At 41.2% G+C, this 22,416-nt stretch overlaps 1 protein-coding gene across 3 annotated transcripts in view; it reads right to left on the bottom strand.

Annotated features, from left to right (window-relative positions):
- The window catches only part of LOC307018643 (uncharacterized protein), a 35,801-nt gene extending 17,553 nt beyond the window's left edge, over nucleotides 1-18,248 (bottom strand). Inside the window, exons 1-4 of one of the 3 annotated variants that reach the window (XM_079648975.1) lie at nucleotides 17,902-18,248; nucleotides 16,762-16,813; nucleotides 16,471-16,618; nucleotides 12,683-12,795 (exon numbers count right to left, since the gene is read on the bottom strand). In XM_079648975.1, the coding sequence (XP_079505101.1) occupies nucleotides 12,683-12,782 (100 nt within the window). In that variant the 5' untranslated portion in view covers nucleotides 12,783-12,795; nucleotides 16,471-16,618; nucleotides 16,762-16,813; nucleotides 17,902-18,248. Of the gene's footprint in view, nucleotides 1-2,684; nucleotides 8,637-12,682; nucleotides 12,796-16,470; nucleotides 16,619-16,761; nucleotides 16,814-17,901 lie in introns of those variants that run through there. The other 2 variants (XM_079648976.1, XM_079648974.1) reach the window with 2 other exon arrangements.
- Between the last annotated feature and the right edge of the window lie 4,168 nt (nucleotides 18,249-22,416).

Here is a 22,416-nt window from a genome sequence, read left to right as displayed (position 1 = left end):
TTCCGTAGTGGGATGGCTTCTGGGAACCTAGTGGAGGCACACATGACAGTTAAGAGAAACTGGTTTCCAGTTTTAGTTTTTGGCAAGGGTCCCACACAATCCACAATCACCCTTTCAAATGGCTCTCCCATTACTGGAATGGGAATGAGAGGAGCAGGGTGAATCACCTGATTTGGTTTACCAGCAACTTGGCACACATGACATGTTGGACAATAAAGAACTACGTCAGACTTAAGTCCTGGCCAAAAGAAGTGTTTTAAAACTCTTTCATACGTTTTTGTTACCCCCACGTGACCTGACCACGGATGATCATGAGCCAAGGACATCACCTGAGAACAATAGGCTGTTGGCACGACAACCTGATAAATTGCAAAGTAGTCTGACTCCTCACAGGCATCACTAATCCAGCGACGCATCAATGGTTCATCTTCCATAATATAGGCCATCTTCTTTGACTTGGCCTCTTTCTGACTGATAACAGAAGAGACATTTAGAAAGTGTTTCATCGCTTAACTGGGCTGCCATGAATTCTTCCCGAGTGGCAGGCAGTTGTACAAGCTCTGAGCTGTTACTGGGTGATCCAGCATCAGCAGGCCGGGCCTCCTTTGGCAGTCGGTCCGTCGCAGTCATGTCTTTAAGAAACTGCCCTGTAGCAAGAAAAGAATCAGACAAGTCCTCTCCATATTTCTTTGACTGAGCCCTTGTAACAACACAAGCAGGAAAGATTTCGGGAGGTACTTCAGCTGATTTATCTGCATCTAAACTTAGATCAGGAGAATCAATGACCTCAGGTACTGGCTTAACTTTTGCCTCCAGCCAAGTCATTACTGTGAAATCAACACCTTTGATGGGCAAGGCAGGGAGGACAGCTAATTTAAAGAATCCTTTGACAAGGGACGAGTGAATATAAACATTGTGCAAAGGAGCCGCAACTAGTGTCATGCCTACCCCTTGAACGACAGCACTTGATCCACATGATGACCTGGAGGTTAAAGGTAAGATGCCTTCCCTAATAATAGACTGAGAACCTCCGGTATCCCTAAGTACCTTTACGGGAAGCTGGTCTTTAGGTTCCCCAGTTAAAGAAACAAAGCCCTTTGAAATAAAGGGTTTGAAGCAGGGATCAGGTACATCATCTTTCTGGGACATTTCTATGTCTGATAGGGAAACTCCTTTAATGAGTCCCATGCCTTTTGGCGTTTGAAAGCGTTGCGAAAATTGTTGTTTACGCTTTAAGAGATGACACCCTGAAATAAGGTGTCCTGTTTTATGGCAGTAGTTACACTCACGGGGCCCCCGTGGAGGTGATGGTGGTCCTCTAGACCTTTCAAAAGTTGTTGGGCCAAGATCAGTCCTTCCGGTTTGCGACTCTGTAGCTTTATCTGGGCGCAAGGGTGAAGAAAACAGTCATGTGAGTGAGCATAAATTCATCCGCTAAAACAGCTGCCTTAGCCAGTGAAGTGACCTTCTGTTCATTTAAGAATATCACCATCCTTTCAGGCAAAGAATTCTTAAAATCTTCCGAGAGAAGTAACTGACGAAGACTCTCAAAACGATCTTTCACTTCATTAGCCGCACACCATTTATCAAAGAGAATGCCCTTCTCTCGCGCAAACTCAACAAATGTCTGAGTAGCAGACTTTTTATGGTGTCTGAACTTTTGTCTGTAGGCCTCCGGCACAAGCTCATAAGCACGCAAGATCGACTCTTTAAGCCCTTCGTACTGCAAGCTTTCTTCCAAAGAAAGTGAAGATACCACTTCCTGAGCTTTACCTACTAATTTGCACTGAAGTAGGACTGGCCACATGTCTTTAGGCCAGACTAGTGCGGTAGCAATCCTCTCAAAAGCACAAAAATATGAGTCAACTTCGGACTCTCTAAAAGTTGGCACCAAAGCAATATTTTTACTAATATCAACATTTTTTGTATGAGAGACTGTATGCGAAGGTATTGACCTCTCTAATGTCTGCTCTGAAGAGATTCTCAGGGCATCAACTTCAAGCCGCTTTAATGTTATTTCTTTCTCAGCTTCCATCTCTAACTTGCAAATCTGCAGTTTGTAATCATATTCCGCTCTACGTACCATTTCCTTCTCCTGGAACTCCAGCTGAAGACGGGCAAGACGAACCTTCAGTTTGGCATCACTACTTGCACCAACGCTACCCAGAGAGAAAGCCTCAAACCTAGAAAGCGTTGCAGGAGGAGCCTCAGGATTTACCTTGTCAATTCTAGGTGTAGCTAATACAGCCAGACTCTTCTGTTCTATAAAGGAAGCACCAACAACACGTTCCCTATCATCAATAGATACATCAGCCCTAGGCTGAGTTGACATGCTTGGGATTAAAATAATCTTTAACTCCTCTAGTTTTTGCATGATTTTCTCTCATCTCTTTTTTTTTACTTTATATTTGTCTACTGAAATGTTAAAGTGAGCTGCAATACATAACATGTCATCTTTGCAACAGGAATACAATTTATCAACACTTGGACTTTCAATAAAGTCCTGTAAGTCAAAACCCATTTTTCAGCCAATGTACAACATCTACAATGACTTCTCAATTATTGGTTGTTTTTAGCTCAGGAAAATAGATTTCCGGACAAGCCCCCCATTTGTTACGTCCCCACTAAGGTCTAGGGGACCTGGAGACAATAACATACAACCAATAAAAATGAGGGAGTCAGTGTAACAGTTGACAAAAGGTTTATTTGTTGTAAACCGAGAAATCGAACAGACATATACTTGAAACACTCGGTTAGTGAGGAGGAGGAGGAGGAGGAGTCAAAGGATTGTGCCAAACAAAAGAAACAAGCATAACAAAACCAGGCCTATCTCTACATCTATCCTTTGAAACCAAAACTCAAACAAAAAAACCCTCACTAACTAAACTACAAAGAATTTGACAAAACAATATCCAGAGGTGGCAACAATCCGCTAACCTCGTGTGTCTGAACATTAGTTAGCTACGTGGTGAGAAATGTACAGGGTACCTCAGACTTACCTAACTCCCCCACCTCTCAACACACACACTTTCACAAAGGTCAGACAAAACAAAGATCATGAGTTGCTAAACACTGCAGGCTCCTTCATCAGCAACAGGCCCAGAGAGAGAGAGAGAAGACTTCCTGGGTGCCTCCTTTATGGTCGGCCCTGGCTGCTGATAGGCCAGCTGAGGGTGAGGGGATCCAATCAGCCATCAGATTCAGGTGCACAGGCAGACTCCGATCAGCTGCTGATTAGCTGTGCAGAAGACAGGGAGAAGAGAGAAACACAGGAGGGAAAGAAAACCCCACAAGTCCAGCCTCCCTGGCACGTAACAGTCTTCTTCAGTGATTACATGGAGATTTAGAGATTTTATGAAATCTAACTTGAAGAGGTAACATATAAAGTAACATGGAAATACTCAAGTAAAGTACAAGTACCTCTAAACTGAACTTCAGTATTTGGGTAAATGTTTTAGAGACTTTGAAACGAGGAGATAAAGAAGGCCAGAAACATTTGAGACAAAATGACATTTATTTATTGTTAATGATTTCTCCATCTGTCAGTAAAGGATAATCAATACACATCAGTATCAGGTATAATGTTTTAAAACTCAAAGAATATTAAACTAATAGTAAATATGATGTTAAACTAAGCAGGAAGCTGATAACCCGGTTAAAACAACAGAGTAAACCGATTATAATGGAAATCAATTCAAACTTTATGTGAAAAATACAAGATTTCAAAGTTATACTTTTTCCTTTCAGCTGTTGATAGATCTTCTTTAATCTCCTTATTCTCATATCTGTTGTTCTGATTCAAAGAAACTTTCCATTAGTCTGAGTTATTGTTTAACGTTTAGAAACGTCTCCATCATCCAGCAGGAGCCACCGTATCATTTCAGGACACTCAGCGATACAATCCATCATTAACAAAAGTCACGTAGAGTTACAAATCTCAAAGAAAATAACATGAAGAGCAGAAAAAACATTTAGCAAGAATCTGATATTTGTAAATGATCATAATAGAAAATAAACTTGTAATAAACGTGCAGGTTGAATCTTTTCCATTGGTGGTAATGGTGTCAGGACGTGAATGATTTCTGCTCAAAACAATCACACTCTCACATTTCATACACATGGTACATTTGACTTCCTGTCCAACAGAACATGCAGATTGCTCCTGCAGGAAGATGTTTGAGCAGGAGAACAATAAAGCTTTAGAACTCATTGATTAACACTAGAGCTCTCAGTGCGGGTCTATTTGGACTTCATGCTTTGTATCAGTGACGGAAGAAGTGTTCAGATACTTTACTTTGGTTAAAGTTATAACACCACATTGTATAGATACTGTTACAAGTAGAAGCCCTGCATTCAAAATGTCCCACAGGTCAAAGTATGTAAAGTATAATCTAAATGAAGCTATAGTAATAAATGTAAAGGTACCCGATGCAGAAGAGTAAAGAGTAGAGTCGTGAAGTAAAGAGTCCAACATTTCACTTTGAACTGCATTCCACCTCAGCGCTGGGTGGACCGGGTTCTCTCATATTCCTACAGAACCGCTGATCCAAACAGCCTCACACGGGGCAGCAGCTCCCCCTGGTCCATAGCAACACACATGCTAAACAGGAAGTAGATGGGTCCCAGGGCTGGTGAGGTCATCTCAGATACACAGACGTCTTCCAGTTCGTTGATAGATCTCCTCTTGGTCTTGCTGGCATCTGTTTGGTCTTGGTTTGGTTTTGATCCAAAGGATTTGTGATCACTATGGACTCTGGAGGAGCTTCTCTCGGCTCTCCTTCAGCATTTCTTCAAGACCAACCATTTTCCTTGATTACTTGAAGTACAGAAATAAAAAAAGAAATGACCCATGAACATTTGTGTCATGGTCACTTGGTTGTGTTGGACATCAAGGACTCTTGATCAGTATCACTCTCTATCCTGTCTTGTTTCATTGTGTATTTACACGTCTCTTCTTTGAAATCATGTTCAGCTCTTGTCTTGGTCTCAGTTGGAGCTGCTCTTGATTTTGCCCTCAGTTAAAGATTATTCACTTTGAAGCAGGTTTTCTCCTCTCCTTACTTTACCCATGAGCTCTGCTTGTCCTCTCATCTCCATCAGGTACTGGACTCGTTGCTTCCAGCCTAACTTGCCCTCAGCTTTCTCTCCCTCAATCAGCAGGTCAATGTACTCTGGAGTGGAGAGAGGATATGGCGTCAGTGCGATCTCTCCTAGTCTGTTCAGACACTTGTCAGCCCTCTGCATCATCTCCCTCACATCAGTCTGAAAACGCTGATATTCAGCATTCAGCTGGTCGATCACTTCCTGAACAGTTCCCTTAGCCTTTAAGGCCTTCAGGTACTTTTCTTTCAGCTCCTTCACTGTTTTCAATTCTTTAACCTCCTCATACTCCCATCTGTACTTCTGGTTAAAATGTTTACTCCAATGACATCTGCCTTTACACTGAGTACAGTTTCCATCTGGTCCCATTGCAGGAGACTTCCATTTATCTGCATCATTGGCAATATAACACGGGTAGTGACAGGTGACATGACACACCTGACAGTTGGTGATGAACTTTCCAGAGCCAGATATATCTACTTGAACAGGCTTTGTGATGACGACTTCAATCTCAAATTTCTCATTTCTGCTGATCTCTGCTTCATGGAGTTTAAGTTGATCAGTTATCTCTTTAATCGTCTCAAGCTTGACTAACCCTACTTTAACCTGCTTCTGCACATTTTCAATTGAGATCTGGAGCCGCTTTCTTTCTCTGAGGACTTCCTTTGTCATTGTCAAGCTTTTAGTTATTAGCTTCTCAGAAGCATCAAAGAACCTCTTCATGCTTTTTGCCCACATTTTCCAGAACATCTGATCAAAGCCTCCCTCTCCCTCCTCTCCACTGGAGTCAGTAGCAGCAGATGATTGGTTCTGTGCAAACAAGGCAGAATTATTGAATTTGAAGTGAACTGGCAGCCCGTCTTCTGTTTTAGGACATGGGACGCCTGAAGCTTTGATGGCCTCTAGAACTGGTGGGCGTTGGCCGTCTGCGAATGTCACCAGAACCTGGATGTTTTCTGCCACATCTTTGCCAAAGATTGAGAGCACAGAATCAAACACATACTTCTGTGATGGTGTGAGCCGAGCTGAAGAAGCTGGAACTACAAAACACACAGCGTCAATTTCACTGACGCCACGCTTTGAAGAGAAGAGATTACGAATCTGTTCTGTGATCTCCTTGTCTCTTGTTATTCCTCTTGTATCTCCAAAGCCTGGAGTATCAATAATGGTCAGAGAGAAAGGGATTTGAAAGCCCTCTTGGTGGTTGATTCTGTACACAGTGACTTCAGAGGTCTGGCTCTCAGCTTGAGATCTCGACTGATCCTCATCAACTAACTTGAATCTGAAATTGTCCTCCCACTCTACACCAACGATGTAGTTGATGAGTCCATTGATCAGAGTGGACTTTCCAGATCCAGTTGCTCCAAGAAGCATTATTGTGCGATTTCGCCTCATGCTTTCTTTGCCAAAGTTGTACCTCCGGCATCCATCAACTTCCATGTGTTCTTCTGTCAGAGGCAGTTTGTAAACTGAGGGAGATTCAGAGTTGATCCTTTTGCTTTTACTTATGAGGGATTCTGTAAGAAATGAACGTTTAGTTGTGCGGACATTAACAGCGATGCTTTCTTTGCTTCTTCCAGCTGCACCACAATCACACCTGACCCTGACAGCGTATTCTGTCTCTGGCTGAAGTCCTGAAATGATCGCCTTCTCAGTTCGCCTCATGATTTGCTCCCAGTGGAGATCTTCCTCTTTCACCTGTTGGTCTGGTTTGGCGTACTCCACGATGTAGCTCAAAACGTGGACATCTTGTCCGAGCTCAGCAGGTTTCTCCCAGCTGACTGATATCTCACCTGAGGTAGATTCAACGTGGAGTTTTCCAGGAGGGCTGCAGGGTAAGGTTTGAATGGATCCACTGACTTCATTGGCTGGCCCGGCACCTACTGGTGTCTCTGCCCTGCATCTGAACATGTACTCTGTGTTAGGACTCAGGCCGCTCACTGTGACTTCTTCAGCTCTGGATGCTGTCTCTTGTTTCCAGCTGTCCTCTCCACTGACACAGTACTCAACAGAGTAGGAGGTGATGTCCTCTGCTCCAAATCTGGGTGGAGAAATGTTCAGCGTCACACTGCTGTGGTTTATATCACTTCCTGTTACTGTTGCAGGCTTTGAAGGCGGCTCAAAGTTCTCATTGACAGAAAGGCCGTCTGTATAAAGGTAGATGCTGGCTCCTTTCTGTGTCTCCTTTGTTAAACCCACTGTCAGAAATGTGATGTTCTTCTTCTTCTTGTTGGCCTCTGCAAAATCACTGAAGAGCTTTGCTTTCTGCTGCATTGCTTCCATTTCTCTTCTTGAGTTGTACCATTGATCTGGAGGGTGTGGATCTTGAGAGTCGTCTGGTTTGGGTGTTTGTTTCAGGTAGTTTGATAAAGTTGAGAGGTACGGTTCATCACTTCCCAGCGAGGTGAAGACAAAACACACAGCATGCTCTGCTTTGAAGCTTTCTTTGTACAGGTCTGTTTGAGATGAGATGATCTTGGTGTTTGTCATCATGTCGGTCAGAGACATCACGGTGTAGATTTCTCTCTCCTTACAGTCCATCCACTCGTTCAGGTCCTTGCTGTTGAAAGGAGAAGAACATGTCTTCCTCAGTTCCTCTGCGAGCACAGCTTCTTCTTCTCCTCCTCCTCGGATTGATGGAAGTTTCTCTGCCAGGGTTCGTTGGAATTCCAGTTTGAACTGAGAGCACTTCTGTTTAAAGGTTTTGAGTTTGTTTCCAATCTGTGGGAACTGCTGTGCAGTTTGGGTTCTCAGTGCATCGTTGAACCTCATCTCCAGGTCACTGAGGTCCTCCAGGACACTCTGACATTCTTCAACTAATCCTATACTTATCTGACGGACAAGTTTAGCGGCAGAAGAATCTAAACATGTCAGAGGCAATAGCCAGACCTTCACTGGTACTGCCTTTTCCCCGTTGGCTCCCAGCAGCTTTGGCAGACTTTGGTACACCTCTACTGCCTCCTGAAAGGATGTTGGAGGTTTCTGAATCAAAAAGTCTCCAAAGAATCTGCAGGATACTTTCTCAACATTTTCTTTGTCCTTGTCTTCCATTTTCAGCTCGCCTTTACCCTCTATTGACAGGGAGCTAATGTTCTTGATCATCACCTTCAAGTTGCCCTGAATGTCTCGATGTTTCTCGTTGACAGACACCTCACGGTCAAAGACAAAGAAGGCTTGAGCCCCATAAAGTATACCTGTGACTACATGTGTGGCTATTCCTTGATCAAAGACATATGGATGCTTAACATTGTCTCTCCCAAGATGATTCATGGAAAGTTCTTGGAACTTTGTGGTAGTTTGGTAATTCAGAGTTACTCTGGCATGATTTTTGGAAGTCTTGCTATCGTTCAGGTATTTGGCTGATCCTCCAACCTTTACCATTCCACTCAAGAAACTTGCCTTCAGAGACGCTTCAACATTTAGTGCTGAAGATTTGTCCTCAATTGATTCAGAAGCAACTATATCAAAATTATTATATTTTTGTTGTCTTTCTCTTATATGATTGTTAAGGTCATCACAGTCCCACAAAGTGATTCCTGCAAAAGAAGAACCAGAAATCAAGCTAGAACCAGATTCATGTTAATACACACTATAACTTTGAGGGGAATCAAAGCATCGTCCTTCTAATAATTGTAGCTCTCCTGTTGTTAGGAACTGAGATAGAGAATGATTTGTTCAGTGATGCGATTCCTGAGAACATCAATGATAATAGAGAAAGCTTATCTTACAAGACAAAAAGACACAAATCAGTTTAATGTCCTTGACTATTTTCATGACTGTTACACTGCGTCCATGTTATGAGCCTGACAGAGTGGCACAGACCGCAGTTGTTGAGCAAAACCATAAAAAAAGTTATATGGCCAGGCACTATGATACAGGGTTATTTTGGGTTATTTCTATGGTGGTTATAGGAAACAGATGTTCATTTTGAGTTTTTGAATTCTGAGCACCTTCGTCTAGCCGTCCTGAGTTTATTCCTATAAACAATAAAATTCAAATAACTTCCAGTTCAGCGGTAACAGTGACAGATAACAGCAATCAGTAGCCATTGTAGAACATTTTGTGACTGTCATATGGGCTTAAATGTTGTCTCTTTTTGAAAAATTATATTTGTGTAAATATGTGATTTGTAAATGTAAAACACCACAAATGTATTTAAAAGATTTGCAAACTCACAAATAAATTTGCAAAAGTAAAACGGATCTGAAAATACGCTAAATATTTTTCACAAAGAAAAAAAAAGATCTTTGAATATCTCTTTAACATTTACAACTTTCGATCAGGCATTTGTGAATCCATTTGTATTTCTCGACCAAAGATGCGCTCGTGGATCTCAAATCTCTGCTCGTGGATCGTCTTTTTACACACACAGAGTTTTGAGAAATACTTTCCGCCAGTCTATTATTTGACAGTTACAAGAAAGACGTAGTCAGATTACTTTTCCTTATTTTAAATTGGGCATTACTAACAGGATGACAGTGTCAGTAAAAACCTAAAAAGAGCAGCTAGTGTTTGTTGTAAAGGATCAGCTGTTCTGTTCTGTAGGATAAGACTTTAAGTGTGAATCTATACGCCTACTCTATGCCTCAATCTGTTTCATATGTTATTCCTTTTTTCATTCCATTGCAATGTAAATACTGTTATATTTTACTATATTTGTATTATATTCTTAATATTTGTTCTATTTCCCTAGCTGTTTGAATTCATGTTTTATTTGTATGTATGCACCATGACATCAAGTCAAATCCCTTGTATGTGTGAGCCTACCTGGTAATAAACCTGTTTCTGACTCTGATTACAGTTACATTAAAAAAGATGTAATCAGCTTAAATTGTGGATTAATAGCGGGATAACAATGTCAGTATAACAGAGCATGTTTGTTGAAAAAGATCAGCTGTTCTGTTCTGTAGGATAATACTTTAAGTGTGAATCTGATCTGGAATCTGCTGTATGGGCCCTAACCATCTTCTTAAAGAAATTCCCAGAATTCTGATTTGTTTTTCTTTCTAGAATCAGGGCAACAGCATTCTTCAACACTGAGCCCTTAAACCCTTTGACTTGTTTAGGAGACTGTATACCCAGAAACAGAGCAGCAGCAGCCATGCTTTGGGACACAGATGACATGTAATCAGGATACATGAAGAGCTAACTGTATTCCCTTACAGTTAACAAAAGACATCATCAGCTGTCTTTAAATTGTGGAGCAGGATAACAATGTCTGTGTAACAGAGCATGTTTGTTGTGAAGGATCAGCTGTTCTCTCTTCTCTGAGATGTAGGATAATACTTTAAGAGTGAATCTGCTTTATGAGATCTTTTTTCTTTTCTTACACATGGCCCTGAGCATCTTCTTTAAAAAATCCCAGAATCCTGATACTTTTTTTCATTTGATATCTTTTTCAGAATTCTCGTCTTATCTTTTTAAATTCTGACTATTTTCAGTTTTCGAATTTTTCAAAGTTTCTAAAAACATTTAATTAAAAATACAACTTTTCTTTTTTACATGTTTCGAACTTCTTTTAAAAAATCTTTCTTTTTTGACAACAATCGGAAACGATGAAGTGACAAGCGACCCACTCTACACTTTCATGGTGACTATCTTTGGCCAGTGGATGGACCACGACCTGACCTTCACCCCTCACTCGCCTGTTATCCGCTCATTCAACAACGGGACTGACTGTGACGAGAGCTGTGATCGCACAGAGCCCTGCTTCCCCATTAAGGTCAGTGTGTCCCCACACACACACACACACACACACACACACACACACACACACACACACACACACACACACACACACACACACACACACACACACACACACACACACACACACACACACACACACACACACACACACACACACACACACACACACACACACACACACACACACACACACACACACACACACACACACACCTCCTTCACTCTATTTGGTTTCAGCCAGCTTGAAATTTAGTTTTGGGACGACGCTTGGGGCTCTACATTTTTTGAAAACTACAATGTGGTTGAACTATAAGTGTAGCCTGTCTGTCATCATCCTTGTTACCGTGGTAACCCCCCACAGATTTCTGCTGTCAAACAATGAAGAAAGTTGAACCAATAAACCAACACAAGCTAACTGTATCACTATAAAATGATGATGATGGTGATAAAGAATCATCAAACCATCATGCTCTTACTTTGAAAACCATGTGGAAATGTCGTCATCAGCAGGCCATCACGTGGTTTCCGAAAATAACCGAGTGACACGAGTAGATTTTAGCCGAGACCGGCGGAAAGTATGTCTCAAAACTCTGTGTGTGTAAAAAGACGATCCAAGAGCAGAGATTTGAGATCCACTCGCGCATTTTTGGTCGACAAATACAAAATGGTTTCACAAATGCCTGATCGAAAGTTGTACATGTTAAAGAGATATTCTCAGATCTTTTTTTAATTTGTGAAAATATTTACCGTATTTGCAGATCCGTTTTACATTTGCACATTTATTTGTGAGTTTGCAAATCTTTGAAATGCATTTGTGGTGTTTTACATTTACAAATCACATATTTACACACAAATTATTTTTCTGTTCACAGAAATAATTATGAGACATATCTATGCCCATAGTCAAAGCATGTTAAACTAAAAGTATTCAACCGAAGTCACTGTGTATAGTTCTGCTCTCAAACAAAGGATAATGACAGCACTACTCTCTTCATCATCCAAAAGAACCCTGATGAGAAGGCTTTCCTGCAGGTAGTTAAAGCCAAGATGGACACTTCACGTCACACCTGCCGTCTACTAGAGTGCTGGTCTCCAAGCTGAAATCAAACAAGACCTGGAGGCCATCCAACAGGGCACCTAAGCGGACATTGTTTATATCAAAATGTCATAGCTGAATGCTGTCCTTTAGCTCATGCACTGGTGGAATTTCAGTTGAATATTTGAAGATATTTGGTGCCATGTTGTTGCCAAACTTCTTCTATGTTTTCGGTAATTTTGTTGCGGGCCACCATTTTACTTTCTGTCAGGCCTCTGTCTCTTATCTATTGAAATATGATCCTATTATTTTTTCATTGCTACCTTTATATGTAGCTGTTTAGTGTTGTAGCAATTGTAAATTGTTTGTTAATATCTTGGATTATATTCTGGACTAAAGGCTATAGCCATCCATAATTACCCAAGACCACGCTGGTTCAATCTAAAAAAAACTCTTCTGTTTAATATTCTCTGGTTTGTATATGTCCAGCATTCCTCGGATCCCAATCAACCAGGATTTGTAGTGTTTGATATAATTGATTTGGGCAACCTATTTCAAACTGGTCTGCCCCTTTACTCTGGAGTTCCACAGGGATCTCTGACATAAATCCTACATCAGAACCCAAGGTCAAAAACCTAATCAGGAAACCTGGGTTTGTATTAATCAGAATCTGAACTTGAGCCAAACATAAACAAACTAGTCCAAACCTGTTTCTTCCATCAACACACACATCTAATCCATGCTATCAAAAACAAATTTCAAATAACTTTTCCTCTGTGTGTTTTGTTCCTGGCAAAAAGAAAATATCTGGTTTTAAAGGTGATGTTTTTTCCTCACCTGGGACGAGAGAGTCGTTGCGGCAGTCGTACAACATCCCGAGGCTGAAAGGCCGTCCGAGCGCCGCCACCTCCATCGTCCCGCCGCCTTTAGAAGCCATCGCTCCGAGTGAACTGAAAAGAATCGACACAAGCTCGTTAGTTAACTTTGATGATTTGGTAATTTCATGTCCAACCATGCTCACCTTTCAATGAGACCTTTTTACTCAACAAAGAAACACCAAAACTCCACAAATGGACACTAACTCTAATCAAGCCCAAATTCAAAGATAACTTTTCAAAAGCTACTTGAGCTGCTGTACACATTACTACACTCTCGTCGTCCTCATAATTCATTGTTACACGTTACTTTTTATGATGATAAGACATATTTAATTTATATAAATTGCCATTAATTTTTCCCTCATCTTATAAAATAATAAATAAATAGAAAAAGTTTTTAATTTATTGAGAGGGGACGGGCTGTGATAGGCATAATTTATGTGAACAATTGTGTCTCTTTCACAGCCTTATTGCACTTCTTTTTCTTTATTTCCTTTATGTCTATCCAAGCGTGAAGTATTTTATATATCTTTCAATTTTCTTTGTCAATTTATTTGCAAGTCATTTTTCTATAATGTATATTAATGTAAAATGTATTTATGTACGCTAACTTGATCTTGAGTAAGATACTCTATTAGATCTAATCTTTATTACACGCTGCACTCTTTGATCCAAGTTCTGAAGGGCTTCATCTCCACCTATAGATATATGTTTGGTATTTCAAATGAAGGGCAGTGTAATTAAACCTGGAGCAGATTGAGAAGGACTGTGCTTGTTATTCACTGTAATAATTGTTTACTGATAAACAAGCTAATATGTGAATAAGGGCGTGGCACTTTGATCCCCACTTCAAGCTCTAGCTAAAACTAAACTACAACTGTTGTTCATATGACGATACAACCATTTAGTCTTTGAAGCTTTCATCTTTGATATCAGTATATTGCCCAGCCCTGATCTGAACGTTGGCAATGTGGGCAATTCACATGGCCCATCACAACATATTAAGATCAGCTACTGCCATCGCATGATGTCCTCCTTTATTGCTGACCTGCTGATGGCAGAAATGATGTCAAACATCAGCTGATGGCGATGTCTGTCCGATGCATCGGGGCTCCCTTACATCAAATAACTACAAACAGACACAAGCGACTATACATACATTGACACATAAACTTGAATAATGGACCCAAGACTACTCCACTACTTCAAAGGGACCTGAAAATGAATGAAGACATCCCTTCACTAAACAGAGTGCATCCTTTGTGTATATTTCCATCAACACATCAACCTGTACTGTATGTTGTATTTCTTTGTGTTTATGTGTATCAATCTGTTTCATACTACAGAGCGAGCTGCATGCTGTTATCTTTGCTGGGTTTAAAGTCCCAGATACACCGGCCAGAAATCGGCAGTAAATGGGAGTCGGGCCGAACATGAGCGTGGGCACGCCCTATTCGGAGTGGTGTGCGCCGCAACGTCGGGTCTTTTCTGCCGACCTGACGCCTTTCCTTGCCGATTCAACATGTTGAATCAACATGTTGAATCGGCGTCGGGAACACCACCGGAAGTCGGACAAAGGGATAACACCGATTGGCTGTTCAGCTAGCGAATCAGTGCATGAGAAGCGTTAACGGAAGTGAGGGAGGTAAAGAAATGATTTAAAATGGAAGATGGAACACACACGGACGGCTATTTCACCTCATCGGTTTATAGAGCTCCTGTTCGGTCATGTTTTCAATGGACAAGAGTGAAAATGGAAAGAAAAACGCTATTTGTTGTTTGTTTATATCACGGAGTCTGTTCTTCTTCTCTGTCTTCCGGTTGTTGCCTCTTTTGAATGATGAATACACACTACCGCCGCCTGCTAGTAAGAAGAGTTATTGCCACTCACGCATGCGCAGTTCATACGTGCTCGGCTCGGATTTGCGGTGTGTTCCAGTGCGCGAAGTCGGCAAATACGCAGGAGAGTCCGGCGATGCAACAGTCTGTGTCGGCGTCGGCGACTTCTCAGGTGACTGGTCGGTGTATCTGGGTCTTAACCAGTGGCGGCCGGCCCATAGGGGCGCTAGGGGCGCCACCCCACCTCTTCCCACATACAAAAAAAAATATTAAAAAACATATTTAATTAAAAAATATATATTTAAAAAAATATATATTTAAAAAATATATATATTTTATATTTTTCATTTTTAATCAACAAGGTAAATATCATACAATTGTTATCAGTAAAATGTATAATCTACAATAAAATCTTGTTTAAAATTGTGTTACGATGTCTAAAGTTACTGATCAGTCACATGTTTCCTGCCTGGCCTTGACCTTGGCATTAGTTGATCATTACGGGGCGCTGCCCCCGAGCCAAACAGCAGCAACCAGCATGTTGCAAAAGTCTCAATAGTAAACTCTGCCGCCGAAACCTAATTTCAGCCAATCAGCGCCGTCAAATATTTTGGTCACGAGGGCGCTCACGTTGGCGCCCACGTTGCTTACGTGCCTTGACGTGAGTTGTTTTTTAGACTCGTGAGGAATTGGGGTAGTATCTAGTAACGCAGTGTAGGCGGAGCCGTGACGTCATCTTCAATGAGCTCCCCAGAAAAACAACACAGCCGTTGCTCTTAGCACTCAGAGCTCACAGCTCTTCATATCTGTTCAGAAACTAGACAAAAGTTAAACAAGTACAAACCACATACTGTCTGTGTCATGGCGAATACAGTCGCTGGTTTATTTATGTCTGGATAGGCCGTTGTTGTGAGTGTGGACGGTCGGAGCATTTACAACGTTAGCTTAGCCAAATCTCCATTAGAAAACACGCATTTTAAAAGGTTTTTCGCCTGCCGTCTGTCTGCAGACTTGTCAAAGCCTTAATTCATGGTTTTTACTATCCGGTATCAGTATGTTGTTACTTCGGAATCATTTTGAAACGTGTATTATAATTAAATCACGGTCAAATATGTTCATCTTGTTGTAGTTGTATCCCCCTTGACAGCGATTCTCTCTCTAGTTTTAGACTGCGGTCAAGCCAGCCTCCACTCGGAAAAACCTAGTCAAGCCAGCCCTCACGTGATATTGCGGTGCGTGAATATCCTATGCATTACGGTAGAGTAAAAAAAAATCCTCCCTCTGTGTTTAGATGATAGCAGGACATCCCATCTAGTAACTCAGAAAAAATCAGGACATTCTTATGTAGAGTTTCAAAATAAAAGACCTTTGAATTCTCATATATGAGCTATCATCCCTGTTTTTAGATGAGAATAAAACCAAAGCTGTCCAGTATCATTGATCCATCTCACTCCAGGGTGATAGCAGGACACCCCATCTAGTCACTCAGAAAGAATCAGGACATTATGATGTACAGTTTCAAAATAAAAGACCTTTGGGGACAGGGAACATCAGAATGTCCTGATTTTTTCTGAGTGACTAGATGGGATGTCCTGCTGTCACCCTGAAGTGAAATGAGTCTTTGATACTGGACAGTTTTTGTTTTATTCTCATCTAAACACAGAGGGAGGATTTTTTTTTGACTCTACCGTAATGCATAGGATATTCACGCACCGCAATATCACGTGAGGGCTGGCTTGACTAGGTTTTCCCGAGTGGAGGCTGGCTTGACCGCAGTTAGTTTAGCATACTCAGCCCGACTCAGCCTGGTTGTTCCTGACCCTAGAACCACGATTTTATGGGGCCATTACATCACCAGAAGTCCCAATTTAAGGGGTCATTTCTCCCCAAAAAAAAATGTTTACTCACTATATCAACAGCCCCACCAAAAATATTTTCCACCAGCCGCCACTGGTCTTAACATCCCATCAGCCTCCTGTCAGCTGCTGGTTCAAACCTGCACCATGCTGCCCTCTGGTGGCCGCTCACACAAACTGCTCAGGGCAAACTGCACAGCCTGACATCAGAAACAATACCCATGATACACTTTAGGATCCACATCCAAGAACCAGGACCCTCTAACAAGTCCAAAGAGACATCAGCCACTAGTAGCTGTTTCATTGAGACACATGTGACCTGATCCTATAAAGCTGTAAACACCTCAGCAGAGACTCAGCGATCCTCCTCCTCAGTTACGCCTCGTCTTGGTGACCTGAACAGGACACACAGGAGAGACAGTATAAACACAACAGAACATAATAAGAACATATTCAATATTAAAATCAGTATTAGATGCATAGACCTTCTCACAGAGGACGATTCCTGCAAGGACCAGCCGAGTCATTTCTAACAACGTTCAGATTGTGGCTGGGCGATACACTGACATAACTCAAAGACTAAAGATTCAAAGATTCAATGGTTTTGTCTTCAAATGCAAAACAGTTCAAGTGCAGTTTTAGAAAAACAATTCAAGTCCCAGGCTCTTCTAACAGTGCCATTTGATATATACTTCATGAACGGGAAAAGAAACACATTATCTTTATTACGTTTTTGGTCAAATATATTGTGATATCTAGTTTTCACTTTAGAGATATGGCACATGGAATAAGAACATTGTGAATAAATACACATTTTAAATATATGAATAAAAGTCTTAAGTTTTCTCAACATGGGGAGACACAGACGTGTTCATTGTTTTCACATATTATCAAAGCAGCTCTGCCAAAAGGAAATAACAATGACCAAAAGTAATTCCCAGAATGAGTTGTATTTTTCCCTATTTCTGACATTTCTTCTGAATTCTTTCTTCTTACTTTCTTTCTGAATTCTGATTAAGGTGTGACGCTTTATGTCTAACTCAACACCATATATGGTATCCGGTCTGTATAGGCACGAGTTCTTAAACTAAATGACTCATCATTTCCTCACTTCCTGTGAACAACGGTTTTCTGAATATGTTTTGATTGTTATCCTGAAATAAGGTCTGAGGTCAGCACGAGCTGAAGAGATTTTAACGTTTTGTTCTACGACACAAAGTGCGTCATCAACCACTGTATATAGAGAGAGAGCTATAGAAAGTATTTTTGACATAGTGTCAAAGTACTAAAGCAAGTTACAATAAACAAGTATTAATATACAATACACACGTTAAAAAAAGACAAAGTCAATGCACTCCATGACGTTAGAACAGGTCCCAGTTCTTGGTTTCCTTAAAGAGTAGTCCTACCTTGAGATTTCTTTAAATCAGATTGTGGTTCTAACAGAAGTATTCAGTGTGTTTGAGATTTGTAGGAAACTCACCAGAGATTCTGCTGTTTGTTGAGAAAAGCCTGAGATCGTTGATTCTCCTTCAGAGAGAGACGGAGAGACACAGAGCAACGTGTCTCGACTGCAGCCTGAGAGAGTTTCACTTTCACTTACAAGGGGCTTTATTCAGCTTTGTGAGGTTTTCCCTTTCCTGTAGTGTGTTCTATGGTTTTTGTGCAATGTGGCTGCAGTACTGGGTTTGGACACATGGGGCAGTGCAGCTGTAGAGGGCAGACACACACACACACACACACACACACACACACACACACACACACACACACTCACACACACACACACACACACACACACACACACACACACACACACACACACACACACACACACACACACACACACACACACACACACTTTTTTGAGTAAAAGTAGAAGTACTCAGATCTTGTACTTTAGTAAAAGTACAAGTGTAGTCCCTCTTAGATCCAGTTCCTTTGGTAAACAGTGTTTCTCTGTGAGGGCACCAACACTTTGGGACACAATACCATTACAGATAAGGAATAACACCTTCTATCATCCTATCATACATTTAACCACTATCTTAAGAACTAGCTTTTATCAATCAAAAATATGAAAACTTTTAACTGTATCATAGTATTATAGTATTTCATCTGTTTGCATGTTTGTCTGTTCCTATGTATTGTTGTCTGTTGCTGAGTGTATTCTTTTGAATTCTGTTTCTATTTCTCTAGTCTTGTTGTGGTTATTTTAACATCTTGCTAAAAGGACAACAGTTGAAAACTAGAGAATGCAATTCCTGAAGAAATTGCTAGTGGGAATGTTTTATGCTGAAAAGCTGACGCTAAACTGCTATGCTGAAATGTAATGTGTAAGAAGAAAGTGAAGAATTTAGATTGAAATGATACATGAACACTGGGGGCTTGAATGTGTGATGAGAAAAGAAAAGAAAGTAAAAAGGCTTGGAAAAGCAGATTATTTGAACTGCAAGCTTTTGAACTAACTTGATGGCAAATGATCTGTCGCCATGGCAACGGTATTTGATGACACCCCATAATACGCTTTGATATGTTGATGGCTGCATCGTTACCAAAGCTGTGAAGTTTTGGGCCGTTTGGAGCATTTTCACTGAAGTTATGGGAAAACCGTGTATCATGGCGAGCATTGTGTTGCCATGGCAACGGCATTTTAAGAAATCTCAAAACTGTCCCGTAGATGTCTTCATGGCTGGACTGTAGGCACACATGTGAAGTTCTAGCACTTTTTGACAATTTTCATAGGAGTTATAGCAATATTGTGTTTTATTGCAAAGGATGCGTTGCCATGGCAACAGCTTTTGAGGAAAACTCACTAATGGTACATAGAAATGTTGAGGGCTGGACCAGTCCATATGGTGAGATCTCAGATTTGGCGTAGAGCTGTAGAGGCATGGACCAGTGATATACAAGCGAAGTTTGGGGACGATCGGACCGTGTCCATTAGAGGTACAGCGACATCGTGTTTTATGAAGAGGGATGCGTTTCCATGGAAACAGCATATGATGATGACATCCCATAATTGACGTAGAGCTGTTGAGGGCAGGACCGTTAACCTTTATCTGAAGTCTGCTGCTCTGAGCATGTCAGTTGGAGTGATGACATCATCGTGTTCCATGACACAGGTGTTTATATTTGAGCTAACGACGTGTGCAGAGATCAAAGGTTTCCATGGTGATGTGCAGTAATCAGTGAGAGGAGAGCATTTTCATTGTTCTGAATGAGAGATAAACCTCTTTAAAAGAGCAATCCTTTCCCACTTTCTTAAGCTCTTTTCTGTTCTTTGTACATTTATTTCCATGTTATCGTTTCCATGTATTCACTGTTCGTTCTCTTCTTTAAACACAAATGAAGGTATCTAACCAGACGATGTTGAAACAGTTTCGTCACTTAAATGAACAAATCTTAACCTCTCTGCAGTGCAGCGGTCAAAAAACCGTGTGGCTTCACAACCAAAATAGAAGCCGTGGCTGCGGATCCCGATCAAATGACACCAATCAATTATACTCCATTACATACATTAAATGATTAAATAATCAAAACAATAAATCAACGTTTTGGCTCCTACACTCTTACATGTGAACGTTTGGTGAAGAACGATAACAGATATCTGTGAAATTTCAAAACGTGAAGCATGTCAAGGACCTTGAGTATCTGAAGTGTAATTTTTGTGTACTTTCGGGTTAATAATGTGGCCTTTTTGTCAGTTTAACTAAAGGTGTGCGGCTGCTGCCCTGAGGAAATATCAGCCTGAAATTACAATGGGCTTTAATGGAGACAAGTTGAACGTTTTTGTCACTTCATGCCCTCAAGAGGCATTTTGTTTAATTATTTTTGCTTAATCTTTTTTATTTTTCAAGCTATGAGATGTTTTCCGACGTTCCTCATGAAAAATGATGTCTCAGGAATGTGGGGTTTGGGAATTATGGCAGGTTTAAAAAAAAATATGAAGGCAAAATTAAATCTGTCCTCCACTCTAGCTGTGACATCACGATCTCTAAAATCTGAAGAAGGCCTCTATAACAAGGTCTGAACAATGTTTAATATCTCTAAAAGTAAGAATCAAATTTAAAAGTTGTGTAACACGAATAATGTCAGAAAGATGTGTAACATTTTAAAGTTAGAATGAGGTTTCTGAGTGAAAGTATGAATGAACAGTTAGCAGTTGAAGTCGCATGAAGATTTGTTCAAGTCTGAAGAGTTTCTCCATTGACTCCCATGTTAAAAATGTGATGTATTATGGGATGTATCTCTGGAATTATGAAAGTTATGAATGAGAAAAGTAATAGCCATCGATTCCCGACCGAGCTGAACGTTTTGATGTTTGAACTGAGTTTCTGCGATGTTCAATGCGGGAGAAGAAGAGGCGCAAAATAACCCGGTGGAATATAAATAATAAAGAATTTAGTGTGTCGAAGGACAGATAGCTGGAATGCTGGATCAGCTTTCCCACTAAATAACCTGCTGGCTAGCACTGGCACGTTTACAGAAATGTTGATCAATTTAAATAAATAAACAAACAAACAAACTAAATATAGTGAAAGTAGCGACACTAAAGGTAGTCATTGTGCAGATTGGTCCATTTCAGAATAATATATATGATATATTTTTTATAACAAATTCAATTATAATAAATTAAATATCCGTTATTTCTATATTATTTCACTTTGAGCTAAAGTCGCTTCTACTGTTTTTTTTGGTTTTGCTAAATAATAACTAACAGAAGTCTGAACTGAGCAGCTCATGCAGAGAGAGAGTGGATAAGAAGAATATCCAGCAGGAGCTCCTGTCCTGCAGCTTACCTGTGTGTGTGTGTGTGTGTGTGTGTGTGTGTGTGTGTGTGTGTGTGTGTGTGTGTGTGTGTGTGTGTGTGTGTGTGTGTGTGCGTGCGTGCGTGCGTGCGTGCGTGCGTGCGTGCGTGCGTGCGTGCGTGTGTGTGTGTGTGTGTGTTACATTCCTCTCCAGCTTCAGGCCTGCAGCTACATGACTGAACAAAGACAGAGATGCCAAAATGTAACAGGTTATTTAAATAAATAAGAACTACAATTATTTAAGTTATAAAAAAACAACAGCAATGGAAGCAGTTTAATTGTTCCTAATTCAAAATGGCAATACCACAGATATGACCTGCATTATTCAGATAAACATCTCAAACACTAACGCTGCACAATCCACTGAATACTACAACTACCATCATGCACCACTAGAGAGCAGTGCTGTCTTTGGTAAAAGAATAACTCACATCATCAGAATCAGAATCACTGTATCCGTCCCACAGAGGGGACATTCACATCGTTACAGAAGGAGAGAGCCAACGACAGTTTCCTGTTAACTAAGAAGCAAAACAAAAACACTTTACAAAACACACATCCTCTAACAGTTCTGAAGATACAGCATCAGGTTTATAGTATAGCACAGTTATTAACGGCTTATATGAAGCTCAGAGCAAGTTCCTTCAGGAAGACTGGGTGTATATACATTCACTCTGCAGCTGCTTATGATCAGATCATCACGGGCGTCTCTTTAACCTATCACATTCACCTCAATCTCCAGCAGCCAATCAGCGAGCTGCAGCCACACTTTAAAATGATTCTCCTCTCTCCTGGAGTCAGCTGTGATTTCAGGTGTTCATGCTGCGGCCCGCCTCCTCCACCTCCTCCCCATCCACCTCCTCCACCTCCTCCCCATCCACCTCCTCCACCTCCTCCCCATCCGCCTCCTCCACCTCCTCCCCATCCCCATCCGCCTCCTCCACCTCCTCCCCATCCCCATCCGCCTCCTCCACCTTCTACCCATCCGCCTCCTCCACCTCCTCCCCATCCCCATCCGCCTCCTCCCCATCCACCTCCTCCCCATCCCCATCCGCCTCCTCCCCATCCACCTCCTCCACCTCCTCCCCATCCACCTCAACTCCATCCACCTCCACCTCCTCTCCATCCACCTCCACCTCCTCCCCATCCACCTCCTCTCCATCCACCTCCACCTCCTCTCCATCCAC

Source organism: Notothenia rossii (genome assembly GCF_949606895.1).
Source record: "Notothenia rossii genome assembly, chromosome: 9".
Classification (NCBI taxonomy): domain Eukaryota; kingdom Metazoa; phylum Chordata; class Actinopteri; order Perciformes; family Nototheniidae; genus Notothenia; species Notothenia rossii.
The sequence above is the reverse complement of the archived record's forward strand: the minus strand, read 5'-3'. Positions and strand labels throughout refer to the sequence as shown.